At 49.9% G+C, this 14,115-nt stretch overlaps 1 protein-coding gene across 1 annotated transcript in view; it reads left to right on the top strand.

Annotated features, from left to right (window-relative positions):
- LOC144828452 (ranBP-type and C3HC4-type zinc finger-containing protein 1-like) overlaps window positions 1–14,115 on the top strand; it is a 540,072-nt gene that overhangs the window by 478,666 nt on the left and 47,291 nt on the right. The window contains exon 12 of the mRNA XM_078686629.1: window positions 13,573–13,671. Within this exon, the coding sequence (XP_078542755.1) occupies window positions 13,573–13,671 (99 nt within the window). The remainder of the gene's footprint in view (window positions 1–13,572; window positions 13,672–14,115) is intronic.

Below are 14,115 nucleotides of genomic sequence, written 5' to 3'. Positions count from 1 at the left end.
ATGTCATCGGTGGCGGCGATGAGGGCGGTCTCGGTGCTGTGGTTGGCTCGGAAGCCGGACTGTGAGGGGTCGAGGGATCCGTTCGTCTCGAGGAAGGCGGCCATCTGCTTGTTGACGGTCTTCTCGATGACTTTGGCTGGGAACGGGAGCAGCGAGATGGGGCGGTAATTCTTGAGGTCGGTGGGGTCCGCTGTTGGTTTCTTGAGTAGGGCGCTGAGTTCGGCGTGTTTCCAGCTCTCAGGGAAGATGGTGGTGTCGAAGGATGTGTTGATGATGTCTCGCAGGTGGGGTGCGATGACAGCGTCGGCCTTGTTGAAGACGTGGTGTGGGCAGGGGTCTGTCAGAGATCCGGAGTGGATGGAGTTCATCGTGCGGATGGTGTCTTCGGTGCTGATCGGGGTCCAGGCGTGGAGGGTGGTGGTGGGGGGTGGTTGTTCGGTCATGGTGTGCGTTGGTTGGTTGTTGAAGCTGCTGTGTATGTCCGTGATCTTGTTGTGGAAGTATGAAGCCAGGGAGTTGCAGAGGTCTTGCGATGGGGTGATGTCGTTGTTTCCTGCGCTGGGGTTGGAAAGCTCTTTCACGATGTTGAAGAGTTCCTTGCAGTTGTGTGCGTTGTTGTCCAGCCGGTCCTTGAATGCTGTTTTCTTGGCGGCGCGGATCAGCTGGTGGTGTTTCCGGGTGGCAAGTTTGTAGGAGGTCCTGTTGTCCGGTGTCGGTTCCCTTTTCCAGGCTTTCTCGAGGGCTCGGCAGTTCTTCTTGGAGCTCTTGAGTTCGTCGGTGAACCATGGGGCCTTCTTGCTGCCGTGTCTGCTAGGCGGGGTCCTCAGTGGGGCGAGTTCGTCCGCGCAGTTGCTGATCCACTTCGTGAGGTTGTCGGCGGCCTGGCTGGGGTTCGCTGAGCTGGCAGGAGGGTGCTGGCTCAGGGAGGTGGCGAGCTGGTCTGCTGTGATCTTGTTCCAGCTTCTGCGGGCGGCCTGTTGCTGGTGTTGGTGGGTCGTCGTTCTCTTGAAGGTGAAGTGGACGCAGCTGTGGTCCGTCCATTGAAGCTCTGTGGCGTGGCTGAAGTCGATGTCTGTGCTGGATGAGAAGACGGCGTCGAGTGTGTGTCCGGCGCGGTGGGTGGAGGTGGACACCAGTTGCTTGAGTCCCAGGTTGGCGAGGTTGTCGAGCAGGGTGCTGGTGTTGCGGTCGTTGTTGTTCTCCAGATGGAAGTTGAGGTCTCCCAGGAGGATGTAGTCAGCGGAGGGGAGGGCATGCGGGCTGACGAAGTCGGCGATGTCCTCGCTGAATTGCGTGCGTGGTCCAGGGGGTCGGTAGATCAGGGTGCCTCTGAGGGTGGTGTTCGGGTTGGTGTGGATCTGGAAATGCAGGTGTTCGGCGCTGGTCAGGGTGTTGTCGGTGCTGGTCGTGAGACGGATGGTGCTTCTGTGGATGATGGCGATGCCTCCTCCCATCTGGTTGGCGTTTCGGTCCCTCCGGACGATCTTGTAGCCCTCTGGGATGGCGATGGCGATGTCGGGCGCTGAGGAGGCGTTCATCCAGGTCTCCGTGAGGAAGGCAACGTCAGGGGCTGTGGCGTCTAGGAGGTTCCAGAGTTCGATGGCGTGTCTGTGGACGGAGCGGGTGTTGAGCAGGATGCACTTGAGGTGGGTGCTGCTGGTGTTCGACTTGGCGAGTGCTGGTGCGGGGCAGGTCCGGATGCAGGAGAACTTGCAGGCGTGGCAGCTGAAGGGTCCGTGGGTACGTCTTGGGGTGGCTTGATGGCATTCTGGGAGTCGGCCGGTGTTGAGAGCGGTGAGGGTGGCGGCGGAGTACGTCCGGCGGGTCGGTCGGGATCTTCGGGGGCCAGGGGTCCTGGCGCTGGTCGCGATCCGGTCGCGGACGGGCGCAGACGGGCTTACCTTTGGCGCGCCTTCGGCGCACAATCGGCGCGCCCGCTGCGCGTCAACGCTGCGCGTTCGCACGGTCGCCATTTAAGGCGAAGTGCGCGGGTGGGCGGAGCAGCTGGGAGGCGGGAGCGGGGAGGGTACAGAATAGAAAAAGGGGCGGGGAAAAGCGGCGGTGGCGGGAAGGGAGGGCGGAGGGCGGCGAGGTAGGCGGCCAGAAAGGAAGGAGAACCTAAACACGGGCAAGGAGAAATTGCCATAAACCATATCTGGGCAGGGGAGAAAGACTTCCATGCTGACACACTGACGCGGGACGCTGAGGTTCCTGCATGCAGACACTCCAGCACGCCGTGGTCTGATATCCCTTGCAGGGTGTCCATCTCGAGACCAATACGGGGTCCTTCATTCTCACACGCCAGGTAATGGATTGGCTCTATTCTAGGAGGATTCTTGGCTCTACTCCTTCATACATGCTAGGTAGACTTAGGTACATCTAGTTAGGGTTGCATCGTAGGAATACGCATTATGTTGACCTGTTTTTTTATACCTGCCTATATTAATTGGTTTAGCACTATGATATAAATCTACCATTGATTTACTCTGTTGATGCTTATAATCATTTATATCAGTTTCTGTCTTATGGTTGTTTCAGTACACCTATTTTACACTAGAATGACCCTTGTTCAATAAATGCTTATTGAAAAACATCCCCACAGTTTATTCCGTGTATCTCTCTAAGACAAAGTGAGCATGAGTGACTGAGCGAAAAGAACTGTACTGTTTCCACGATCCCTGATGGGACAGGATTGTCATGTTCGATAGTTGTCAGGAACTATTCTCTCCTTGGTAAAAGGGTTTTACAGTGGCACTGTGAGCTAGCTAGGTATACAGGCGAACATACCCAGTGGGGGTGTCTGGAATCAGTCTGGACACCAATCCCACAGTTTATGTTGTCTAAAAGTACATATCCTATATAGATTTATAGGAACTACACAACACAACTCTAAAGCGAAATTCTACTATGAAGCTAATTGATCTAATAAATTACTTGTCACTTATCTAAATATCAAACATGATTATATACATACACATGCAATTCATTCACAGTCTGGACAACTTTTAACATCTTCCAAAGATATATTGAATGAATTTAAAAATATATAATTCTACCTTATATGGTAACTCAGAGATGGTTGATTCTAAAATCACTGAAGACTACTTTTATTCATGTAATATGCCTCTCCTTACTCAAGATAATAAAGACTTTTTAGACACTCCAATTTCTTTATTAGGCATCCGATCTCCCATCACATTCTTTAATTCTGGCAATTCCTGCTGCACCGGATTAAGTTCAATGTCCTCTTTACGGTTCTGGCTCCATGTGTAGGCTGGGGAGAACACCTTTCTTCTTATGATTTGGAGCTGTCAGAGGATGTGTGAACAGTGGGGGCACTTGTAACAGAGCTGGAAGCCATGGTGGAGCCTGCTATCCCCCCCAAAAAACAACTGATTACAGTGGCCATACTCAATGACTTTGGTCTCCCTAAAAAGCAACTACAGTTTTACATGCTCGGTTTTGTTGTAGCTAAACAAGACGTTGCTATGTTGTGGGGTGGAGACTGCCCCCCCACGAGAACTATGTGGCGAGAGGGAATGAATAGATGCTTGGAGGTGAAACAAGTGGTCTTTGAAAGCTGTGAATACCCCAGGAAAGTTAAAAACATTTGCACGAAATTGCGAGCCTACCATGGTTTGGAGCACACACCTGATGATCTCTCGGGTGGAGAGACCCTGCCTTAGTATTATCTCTCACCGAGAGGCACCAAGATGGGTTGTGCGGATTGAAGTGCCAAGAGCGCCCACATCTTGTGACATGTGCATCTAGGGGCAGAAAGGGGAACAAGGGAGGAAATGGACTGGTATGTATATGTGCTTGAATCTATTTCATGTGTATAACCACAGTTTGTGTAAAATCAATAAAAAGATTTTTTTTAATTTGGTAAGTTCCCTGGCCCTGATGGCATTTCTGCTGCATTCTATTAGGCCTTTACTGTGCAGTAACTCCCTATCGTTTCCAGCATTTTACAGATTTTAAAGACAAAGGCACTGTTGTTGGACCTTTTTCTGACTGATGCCTTAATCGTTGTTTTTCTTAAACCATATAAGGAGCCAACATTCTTTCTACAGGGTTGTTTACAGTTATTGATAAGTTAATCCATGCTGACCAAGTTGGGTTAATTAAAAGTAGACTTTCTGCTCATATTACAAATTGATATACTATAAAATTGCATCAATATCAACTATAGATTTACCTTCAGGATTATTAGCACTAGATGCATAAAAAGCATTTGATAATGTCAATTGCCAATTTTTATTCAACGTTATGGAAATCTGTCATATTGGTCTCCCATTTATTACCATTATTAAATCCCTCTATTTACATTTAAGGTTTTAGTTTCGTAGAGGGGTAACTCCATCGCCTCCTCCTGCTTCAACACCCTCCGCATGCTCCGCAAGATCTACAGATGGATCCCGACAGATACAAGAAAGACAGTCACCCAGCCCTCATCAGCAGCAGACTTGACTACGGAAAAGCCCTGTACGCGGGAGCCCCGACCAAGCTCATCAAACGACTACAACGCATCCAAAACGCCTCGGCACGACTGATCCTTGACGTACCACGCCACGGCCACATCACCCCCCACCTGAGAAACCTGCACTGGCTCCCCATCAACAAGAGGATATCCCTCAAGCTCCTCACCCACGCACACAAGGCACTCCACAAGACCGGCCCAGCCTACCTCAACAGACGGCTCTGCTTCTACATCCCCAACCGCCAGCTACGCTCCGCCGACCTCTCACTCGCCACAGTCCTGCGCATCCGAAGAACAACCACCAGTGGGAGATCCTTCTCCCACCTCGCCGCCAAGATATGGCACACCCTCCCACTGAGCATACGACAGACCCAAGACCTGCTGCCCTTCAGGAGGATACTCAAGACCTGGCTGTTCGATCAGTAGCGCCCCCTCCCCAGCGCCTTATACCCTTGCGGGTATGTAGTGCGCTTTACAAATGATTGATTGATTGATTGAGTTGAAAGGACATATCTTTACTTCCTTTCCCCTTTATCGAGGAACTAAGCAAGGATGTCCCCTTTCGTCTCTACTTCTCCTTCTTGCTATTGAACCTCTCCTTACATCTATTAGGAACTCCATCCACAATATAGGTATTCATATTTGCAACAGCACCATTAAAACTGAAGCATATGCAGATGATTTTTTAATATCTATTTCACTTCTTGCTATTCTGGCTATAATCCACAAATTTTCACTACTGTCTCAGTATACACTTTAAGCATAAATAAATCAGAATTTTCCCTTTGAATGTCCAATGTACCTCAGATATGATTAAACAATCTAATATTCTTTGGTGTCCACATTGCACTTTTCCTTAATAGTAAAATGATTATTGTATCCTAAATCTATATATATTTAAAAACAAAAGTATGTCTGTCTGTCTGTCTGTCTGTTTGTCCTTTATGCATTACTACACCATTCATCAGATCGCCATGAAACTTTGGGAAGTTGTTGAGTATACTCCCGCGAAGGTTTCTGGCATAATTTTATTTTTAAATTTTGAAAATATCGCCCCCCCAGGGCCCTCATAATCTTTCGATTACTGATGTACGCACCAGACGGAAAAACAAAAAATCGTGTATCCACAAGCACTCGAATAAATAAATAGACTTAAAACGACACTTTGAAATGTTTTCCATATTAAAATGAATACGTTTCAATAAAAATGACATAATGTAAATTGAATGTTATCATAACAAGTTTCCTTGAATTTCCTTTCTTCGGAGATCGCAGCAACGCGTGACGGGTAAGCTAGTATTATGTATATATATATTCTCTGTTGCCTATCTATTTCCCTTCATCTTTTTACAGAACACTGCAACAAATTACTTCCCGTTATATATGGAATGGGAAGACCCAAAGGATATGCTATATGCATCTTCAGTATGATAATGCTAATGCTGGTTTAAGATTACCTCATTTTTATGATTGACATACTATCTTTATTATACAATAAGATTCTTATTGGTTTCAAAGTACTATACTCCTCTGTGGCTGGAGATTAAAAAAGCTATAGTTCAACCTTTTCCTCTATAGTCTATACTGACTATCTCCTACACCCTGTCTTTTCTTTAGACCTCTCCAATTATAAGAGCAACTAAACGTGCCCTTCTATTGCCTTATACATTTTCCAGCCTAGAAAGTCATTCATCTTACAGAGCTGCTCCCCATTTCGGGTAAAGTCTCAGAGGCAAAAACATACTCTAGTTTGAGGATTTTAAGTTTAGAACAACTTCCTCTCAAAGCATTCTCATCAGGTGCCGCTGAAGTACTCGAAAATTTTGTTCTCAGGGAATACTTACTAATATAACAAAGAACTTGGCACAGAAGCTGTAATATGAAAAGACATCTTTATTACGTTTCATAAGTGAGGCCACGTCACCCAGAAGCCGTAGCAACTGAATGAGGTAGTCTAAGGAACACAGAGGACAGATGCCTTTTATATGTTTTTAGCATTACATGACTCAGTACAAAAGTAAGGGGCAGTCCTAGCTTTTGCAAGCATGCAAAAACCCAACATTCCTTCTTACACAAGCTGCACAAACCCATAATAAAAACCCGGCACATCCCCATCGTAAACAGACCATAAAGAAAGGAGCAGAGACAGGTGTGAGTAAGATAAGACATAGTTGTGTGCAATAAAGGTTTATGATCTCCTGTGCCTTGATGCTTAATCTTGATTAGCTACTGGGAAAGGAACTGGTCGAACAGGTTTGGCTTCGGGCAGTGGAGTCAGCTTGCCCAGGTCACACAGAAGTCAAAGAAGGTGTACGTGTCCTTAAGACTCGCTTGGCCTTAGTCATCGGCCTATGTGAGGGCAATCACAAAATGGCTGCTGTGTACAAAATGGAACCCGAGGGTTCAGGACGAAAACTCTGATTTCAGGGTGATTTCGTTACTCGAATATGACGAAAATGCTTGTATATAGTATACTAGTCATTTTCGGTCTGCTGATACCAAAATCGTCATGATACGACGATGTTTATGACGCAGGTCCAGAATTTTCAGTACCACACCGCGTCCACTGCCTGCAAAGTATTACCCCTTAGAATCAAGAAATTTCCCCATACTTCTCATCATGAAAGCATCTTAAAGCCTATATATGCTGTCAGTTCGTAATCTAATGCTCAATGAACTGAATTAACGTCCAACTACATGTTATGCTATTATTTTGTTATTATTGCATTGCACGTCTTTCTCCATTGATTTCTATTGTTACATTTCTTATTCTGTATGGTTTACTATGTTTTTTCTGAAGCTGTGTTAGATGTTGACCATACGGTCGATGTTAAACAAAAATAAAGAGAGCTGTGTTTGTCTTTGCTTTGCGAAGCAATGCACATATTTGCTTGTTATATGTGTCGGCACGAATCAATACTTTCAGTGTTAATGTTAGTCTTCTGTACTCAGCAATAACATCACCTCTACAAGACCTCAAGACATAAGTAGCAATCCTATTTGTTCTCAAAACAACTGTGAGGGTTGTGATGTTACTTTGTGATGAGGGTTGTGAAGAGTGAGGGTTACTTTGAATAACAACTTTATAATATAACTTTGACAACTATTGTGCACTCCCTGATGAACGCAGTATTCTTCACACTATCATAGATAGTTCATAGATATTACTAAAAAACTACTTTTGATCATGGGTCATCAGGAGAATGATGTCAAAGAAGACCTCAAAATCCAATCTGACATCAGCAAACAAAGCTCATATCTGAAAGAGACATGTTAGTGATAGATTCCTTACCTAAGAATATTCCCCAGGCGTCAGTCTGGATCTGCAAAGTTTTCTGCGTAGCAGTACCCCTGCGCGCCAGTAGGTGGTGCCGTGCGGCTCCGCGCCCATCACTGACGTCGAAAGCGCCGAGATGACGTCACAAAGGCTATTTAGGCACCACCCATGCGCGCGGACGTCAGTTCTTTCTTTTTCCGCGCAGATCCAGATTGAGCACGTACCTCGGTTATTTTTTGGCCACTTTTTTTAGACTTTTATCTCTTGTCTCCTGGTGCAAGTAGGGATGCCCGACGTTACGTCTTGTGGGCCGCGCCGCCGTAATAGGTAGGTGGCGGACCCCAATGATGTCTGCCTCTGCTGCCTGGAGACCAACCATGACTCCCGGGATTATCGGGACTGCCGTGCTATGGCCCCGAAGGCCTTGCGGGAGCGGCGCCGGAAGTTGCTGGAGGTCCGGCACTCCAATCACCGCCGCTCCGGGTCTAGGGGCCGTTCGCGGGACCTGAGCCGTCGCTCCTCGGACTCTAAGTCTTCACCTTCAGATTCCGGTAAGCGACGCCATAAGAAGTCGAAGAAGCGTGTTCACTCTCCGACTCCCCTGTCGGTCCCCGGAGACGGACGAGGGGGACAGGTGCTCCGCCCTGCGGCTCCTCCGGAGCCTGGGAGTCCCGTGGCCTTCCACCTATACCCGGGTACGTCGGTGACTCCCGAACAGATGCAAGAGTTTCTTGCTGCCATGGACCGCCTCTTTAGGCCTCGGGCTCCCGCCGGCGCACCTGCGGTCCTAGCGGTCCCGTGTCCAGATCCTGTTGGCCCTGTGGCACCGCCTCTGGTGCCGGCCCTGGAGCCACTGGATCCAGCAACCTCGTCTCCGGCCCCAGCGCCACAAGGTGCAGCACCGCTGGCTCTGGCCCCGGCGCTGCCCCTGGCTCCGGCCCCAGCGCCTCCCCTGGTTCCGCACTGGGTTCCGTTTATCCCGCCCCTGCCCCGGTTCTCGGACAATTTTGTTCCGACCTGGGATCTACATTGGGATGCGGCTCCGGTTCAGCCCCGGCCAGCGCCACTCCTGGTGCGGCTCCCGCCGCCACTGGCCCCCTCTCCGACTCCGTCCCTGCCGCTTCGGCCGGCTATTCTACCCCAGAGCAGGATGAGGACTGGGTTGGCTCCGAGGTCCCCTTGCGCAGCAGTGTGACTACGAACAGGATTGGGTGGATGACCTTCAAGATGCGGGTTAACTTGAGGTGTCTTCTGACCCGGGGTTTGCCTCCCCTCCGCCTACTATGGAGGAGGGCGCTTCCTACACTATGGTGCTGCATCGAGCTGCGGAGGCTCTCCTTCTCGACCTTCCTACGGTCGCCCTTAAGACCAACCTCCTTACGGAGGTGCTCCAGGCGGCGTCTACATCGTCGGAGCTGCTGCTCCCTTTCAATGAGGCCCTTACCGAAGTTCTCTTGGGCACTTGGTTGCGACCTGTCTCGGGGGCACCGGTGGATAAGAACGTCGCTAGGTGTCATTGCCCGGCGCCTGGTGACCCTACCTTCTTGACCACTCATCCCACGCCTGAGAGCCTGGTCATTCAGGCCTCGACGTCGCAGAGGGCCTTCCCCACGGGTTCGCCGGATAAGGACTCTAAGAAGCTGGACCAATATGGCAAGAGGTTGTTCTCCTCGGCCAGCTTGGGCCATTACTCCCACGCCGTGTAGGATACGGTAGCAGAGATCCTGCCTCAATGTTCCAGCCGTCCTTTCCCAAGCGACTGCGGAGGGCAAGGATGCGGCGAAGTTTACCATCAGGTGTGGTCTGGACACAGCTGATTCCTTGGGCAGGGCGATCTCCACGACTGTGGCGTTGCGGCGCCATGCCTGGTTGCAGTCTACCGGGTTCTCGCTTGATGTCCAGAGCTCGCTCATGGATATGCCCTTTGATGGCTCTCGCCTCTTTGGCGACAAGGCGGTAGTGCCCTGGAGCTCTTTATAGACTCAAAGGCCACGGCTAAGTCTTTGGGTCTTTCCACAAAGAGCTCTGCCACGCATGGGTTTCGTTCCTTTTGTGGCCAGGGTAAAGGCGCCCAGACGCGCTACTCCGCAAAGCCTGCACAGAACCTGCCTCAGCGTGGCCGTGGACGCGGCTTCCGCAGGGGCGGGTCTGGTAACAAGCAGGCGGGTCAGTCCACCTCCACACCTGCTGCTTCCACCTCCAAGCCTTCCTAATCCGAACTTCATGGGGCACCCCACACCGGTAGGAGGCAGGGTTTGTCACCACCTCCACCACTAGCACGAAATCACATCGGACAAGTGGGTGCTGCAGATAATCTGCCAAGGTTATTCGCTCCCCTTTCTGTCCTCCCCTCCAGCCATGCCACCGCATGTCGGGGGATCATTTGGCTCTTCTGCGTCAGGAAGTCACGGCCCTCCTGGCCAAGGGTGCCATTGAGTATGTTTCCGATCAGGAAGTAGGGAGTGGTTGTTATTCCCACTGAAGGACAAGGGGGGCTGCGCCACATCTTGGACCTCCGGGCTGTCAATCGCTTCCTCCGGAAGAAGTTCAAGATGCTGACTCTGGCTCAGGTCCTGACTGCCCTGGACCCTGGAGACTGGATGGTAGTGTTGGACTTGCAGGACGCCCATTTTCATAGCCCCGTCCTGCCGGCCCACTGGCGTTAGCTGCGGTTCATGGTAGGCCAGGAGCATTTTCAGTTTGCCATGCTCCCTTTCAGCCTTACTAGCGCCCCTCGGGTGTTCACGAAAGTGATGGCGTTGGTCCCAGCTCATCTGCGCAGGTCAGGGGTGTCTTCCCCTACCTCGACGACTGGCTGTTGAAGGCGGGCTCGCCCCAGGCAATCGTCTCCCACCTCCAGACTACGGCCGATCTCCTGCATTTGCTGGGGTTCCCCATCAATGTGCCGAAGTCGCACCTGAGTCCCTCTCAGAAGCTCCCTTTTATCTGAGCGGTTCTGGATTCAACGCTGTTTCGGGTTTATCCTCCCGTGCAGCGAGTCCGGGATATTCAGGCTATGTTTCCGCTCTTTCAGCCTCTATCCCGGGTTTTAGTCAGGATGACTCTCCAGCTTCTGGGCCTGATGGCCTCCTGCATCCTGCTGGTGATGCAAGCCGGATGGAATATACAGGCGCTGCAGAGGGACCTGAAGTTCTGGTAGGCACAGCATCAGGGCAACCTGTCCGATCTCATCCAGATCTCGGAAGGCGCTGCACGACAGTTGCAGTGGTGGCTCACGAATCGCGACTGGGTTAGTAGCAGATCCCTCACCCTTCCCCAACCGGAGCACACAGTGGTGACGGATGCGTCCCTCCTGGAATAGTGAGGACACATGGGAGAGGCGGAGATCAGAGGCCTCTGGTCTCCGGCGGAGTCCCAGCTTCATATCAACCCTCTGGAGCTGCGGCGATCCGGCTTGCACTGAAGGCATTCCTTCCCTCTGTCCGGGGAAGTGTAGTGCAGGTGTTCACGGACAACAACACCGCTATGTGGTATTGTAACAAACAGGGCGGGGTGGGGTCGTGGACCGTATGTCAGGAGGCTCTGCACCTCTGGACATGGCTGGAACATCAAGGCATTACCTTGATGGTTCAACACCTGGTAGGTTCTCTGAATGCCAGGGCGAACAAACTCAGCCGCCGGTGCATGGTGGCTCACGAGTGGCATCTGAACTCGGGCGTGGTGCAAGGTCTCTTTCTGCAGTGGGGAGAGCCTTGGTTAGATCTATTTGCCACCGAAGAGAACGCGCAATGTCATCAGTTCTGCGTGTTGGAATTTCCAAGGCAGCACTCGCTAGGAGATGCTTTTCGTCTTGAGCGGAGCTGCGGTCTGTTGTACGCCTTTCCGCCTATACCACTTCTGCCCAGAGTGCTGAAGAAGATCAGGGGCGACCAGGACCAAGTTATTCTTGTGGCTCCGCACTGGGCCCGAAGAGTATGGTATCCCGAGCTACTCAGTATGAGCATCGATCCCAAGATCCGTTTACCTCTTCGGAAGGATCTTCTGTCACAGCAGCAGGGGATGGTCCTCCACCCGAACCTGTCCAGCCTCCACCTCCATGCGTGGAGATTGGAGATTGAGCAGCAGCAGTTGATGGCTTTCGACCTTCCTCCTGAAGTCTGTAATGTCATTCTGGCAGCTAGGCGTCCCTCCACCAAAACGGTATACACCTGCCGATGGAACAGATTTGTGGCATGGTACACAGCAAAGGCTGTGGATCCCATTTCAGCCCCTCATTCTGAGGTTCTTCTGTTTCTCCTTTCTTTGGCCCAGCAGGGCTCTACTCTGGGCACTATCAACGGCTATCTTTCTGCAATTTGCGCCTTCCCGAGGCTCCCTGATCAGCCTTCTCTTTGTAAGTCCCCGGTTGTTAACCGCTTTCTCAAGGGCATTACACGCACGTTTCCTCCCGTGCCCTTCATAATGCCTCAATGGGACTTAAATCTTGTCTTGACTTTTCTGATGTGCGCTCCCATTGAGCCTCTTCATAACTGTCCTTTACATCTTCTTACTCTTAAGACAGCTTTCCTGGTTGCTATCACCTCTGCCAGAAGAGTGAGTGAGCTCCAAGCCCTTTCTTCCAAACCTCCTTTCCTTTCCGTTCATCCGGACAAGGTGGTTTTAAGGACCCGTCCTCCTTTTCTGCCAAAGGTTGTCACGCCCTTCCACATCGGGCAGACCATCACTTTGCCCACCTTCTTTCCGCCTCCGCATCCTTCAAGAGAAGAGGAGATGCCCCACCGTCTGGACCCAAAACGTGCGCTCGCTTTCTATCTGCAGCGTACACAGCAGTTCCGGTGGATGATCAGGTTTTTGTCGGCTACGTGGGCGCCTCTCTGCACACGTTTACCAAGCACTACTGCCTTGACAGTCAGGTCCGGAGAGACGGCTTTTTTGGCCGTTCTGTGCTCCGTGACTTTTTGGTGTAATCTTGTTCGCATACCCACCACCGGGGTTCGTATTGCTGGCGTATCTATTCTAAGGTAAGGAATCTATCACGAACGTGTCTCTTTCAGATGCACAAGTTACTACTTGTGTAACGATATATCTGTAAGAGACATTAGTTAGTGATAGATTCCTTACCGCCCCACCCATCCTCCCCGTTCCACGAACTAATTACTAGGGTTAAGGTCATCCCCTGTTAGGGCCGTAGTTTTATGCACCAAAGGTCGGTTTCTTGCATGGCTCTGCGTTTCGGCACGGAATGTTGTGTACAGAACTGACGTCAGCGCGCATGTGTGGCGCCTAAGTAGCCACCTTGACGTCATACCGGCGCTTACGACGCCAGTGACGGGCTCGGAGCCACACTGCGCCACCTACTGCCGTGCAGGGGGTACTGCTAAGCAGAAAACTTTCCGGATCCAGGCTGACACCTGGGAAATATTCTAAGGTAAGGAATCTATCCCTAACTAAAGTCTCTTACAGATATATCGTTAGACAAGTAGTAACTTGCACACCTCCGCTTGTTGGTGATTGTTAGCAATACAGCACTCGGTGAAGAGATCTGTTTTTTCTCTACAATGTATGTCCCCTCTAACAATATCCTGAATTGAGATTATGATGTAATTTCTGAAGACTGTCAGATGATGAATGCTATTTGTAATCAAACTGATACTATGTCCACCTTGCCCTGGGTACAATAGCTGTAATGCACATTTTAATATTGCACCATAGATAAACCCCTTCAGTGAGTTGTTTTAGCTTATGCTTACATTCTTCATATCTATGATCTGATGCCTTGACCAACATCAGGAGATGGGCACAGGAGGAAATTACATTTTATTGGGCTGAAATGTGTTTTTATTTTTCCTTTTAGGCCATTCACGAGGGAATGAACTGTCGTCAATACCAAGACGACATTCGTATCCGAGCTCAGAATGATTCTGCCGCCCGCCAGACCAATGACATGCTAAAGGTAAAACAAGTACACAGAGGTGCGAAACTTGCTATGGATCCTTTACTTTTTTCAGGGTACAGACATAATTATAAACTGCTACAACATAAAAAAGTACTGCAAAAAAACCTTGAGTAAGGGTGACGTATTGGACCAATGGAGCCGAGGAATGGGGGCTCACTGGAGTGTGCAAAACTAAAGTGAGACATGTTTGGAGTCCTTAATGTGGTTCTCATAGAAGATGTTACTGGTCAAAGTGAAGCATCATGTGGAAAGCGGCATTAAAAAATATAAATAGTATTCAGGGATGAAACCTCTAATATCCTAATCTCAATAAGGAAATATGAAAGACTGAGTATTTACACTTAATGTTACTGATATAACAATAATTAGGATCCTGAATGGAATACTTAGAGTGACTATTCCAAACAAACGGCTTAGAATGAGGACATTAACATCTATTAC

Source organism: Lissotriton helveticus, chromosome 4_1 (assembly GCF_964261635.1).
Source record: "Lissotriton helveticus chromosome 4_1, aLisHel1.1, whole genome shotgun sequence".
Lineage (NCBI taxonomy): Eukaryota > Metazoa > Chordata > Amphibia > Caudata > Salamandridae > Lissotriton > Lissotriton helveticus.
The sequence above is the reverse complement of the archived record's forward strand: the minus strand, read 5'-3'. Positions and strand labels throughout refer to the sequence as shown.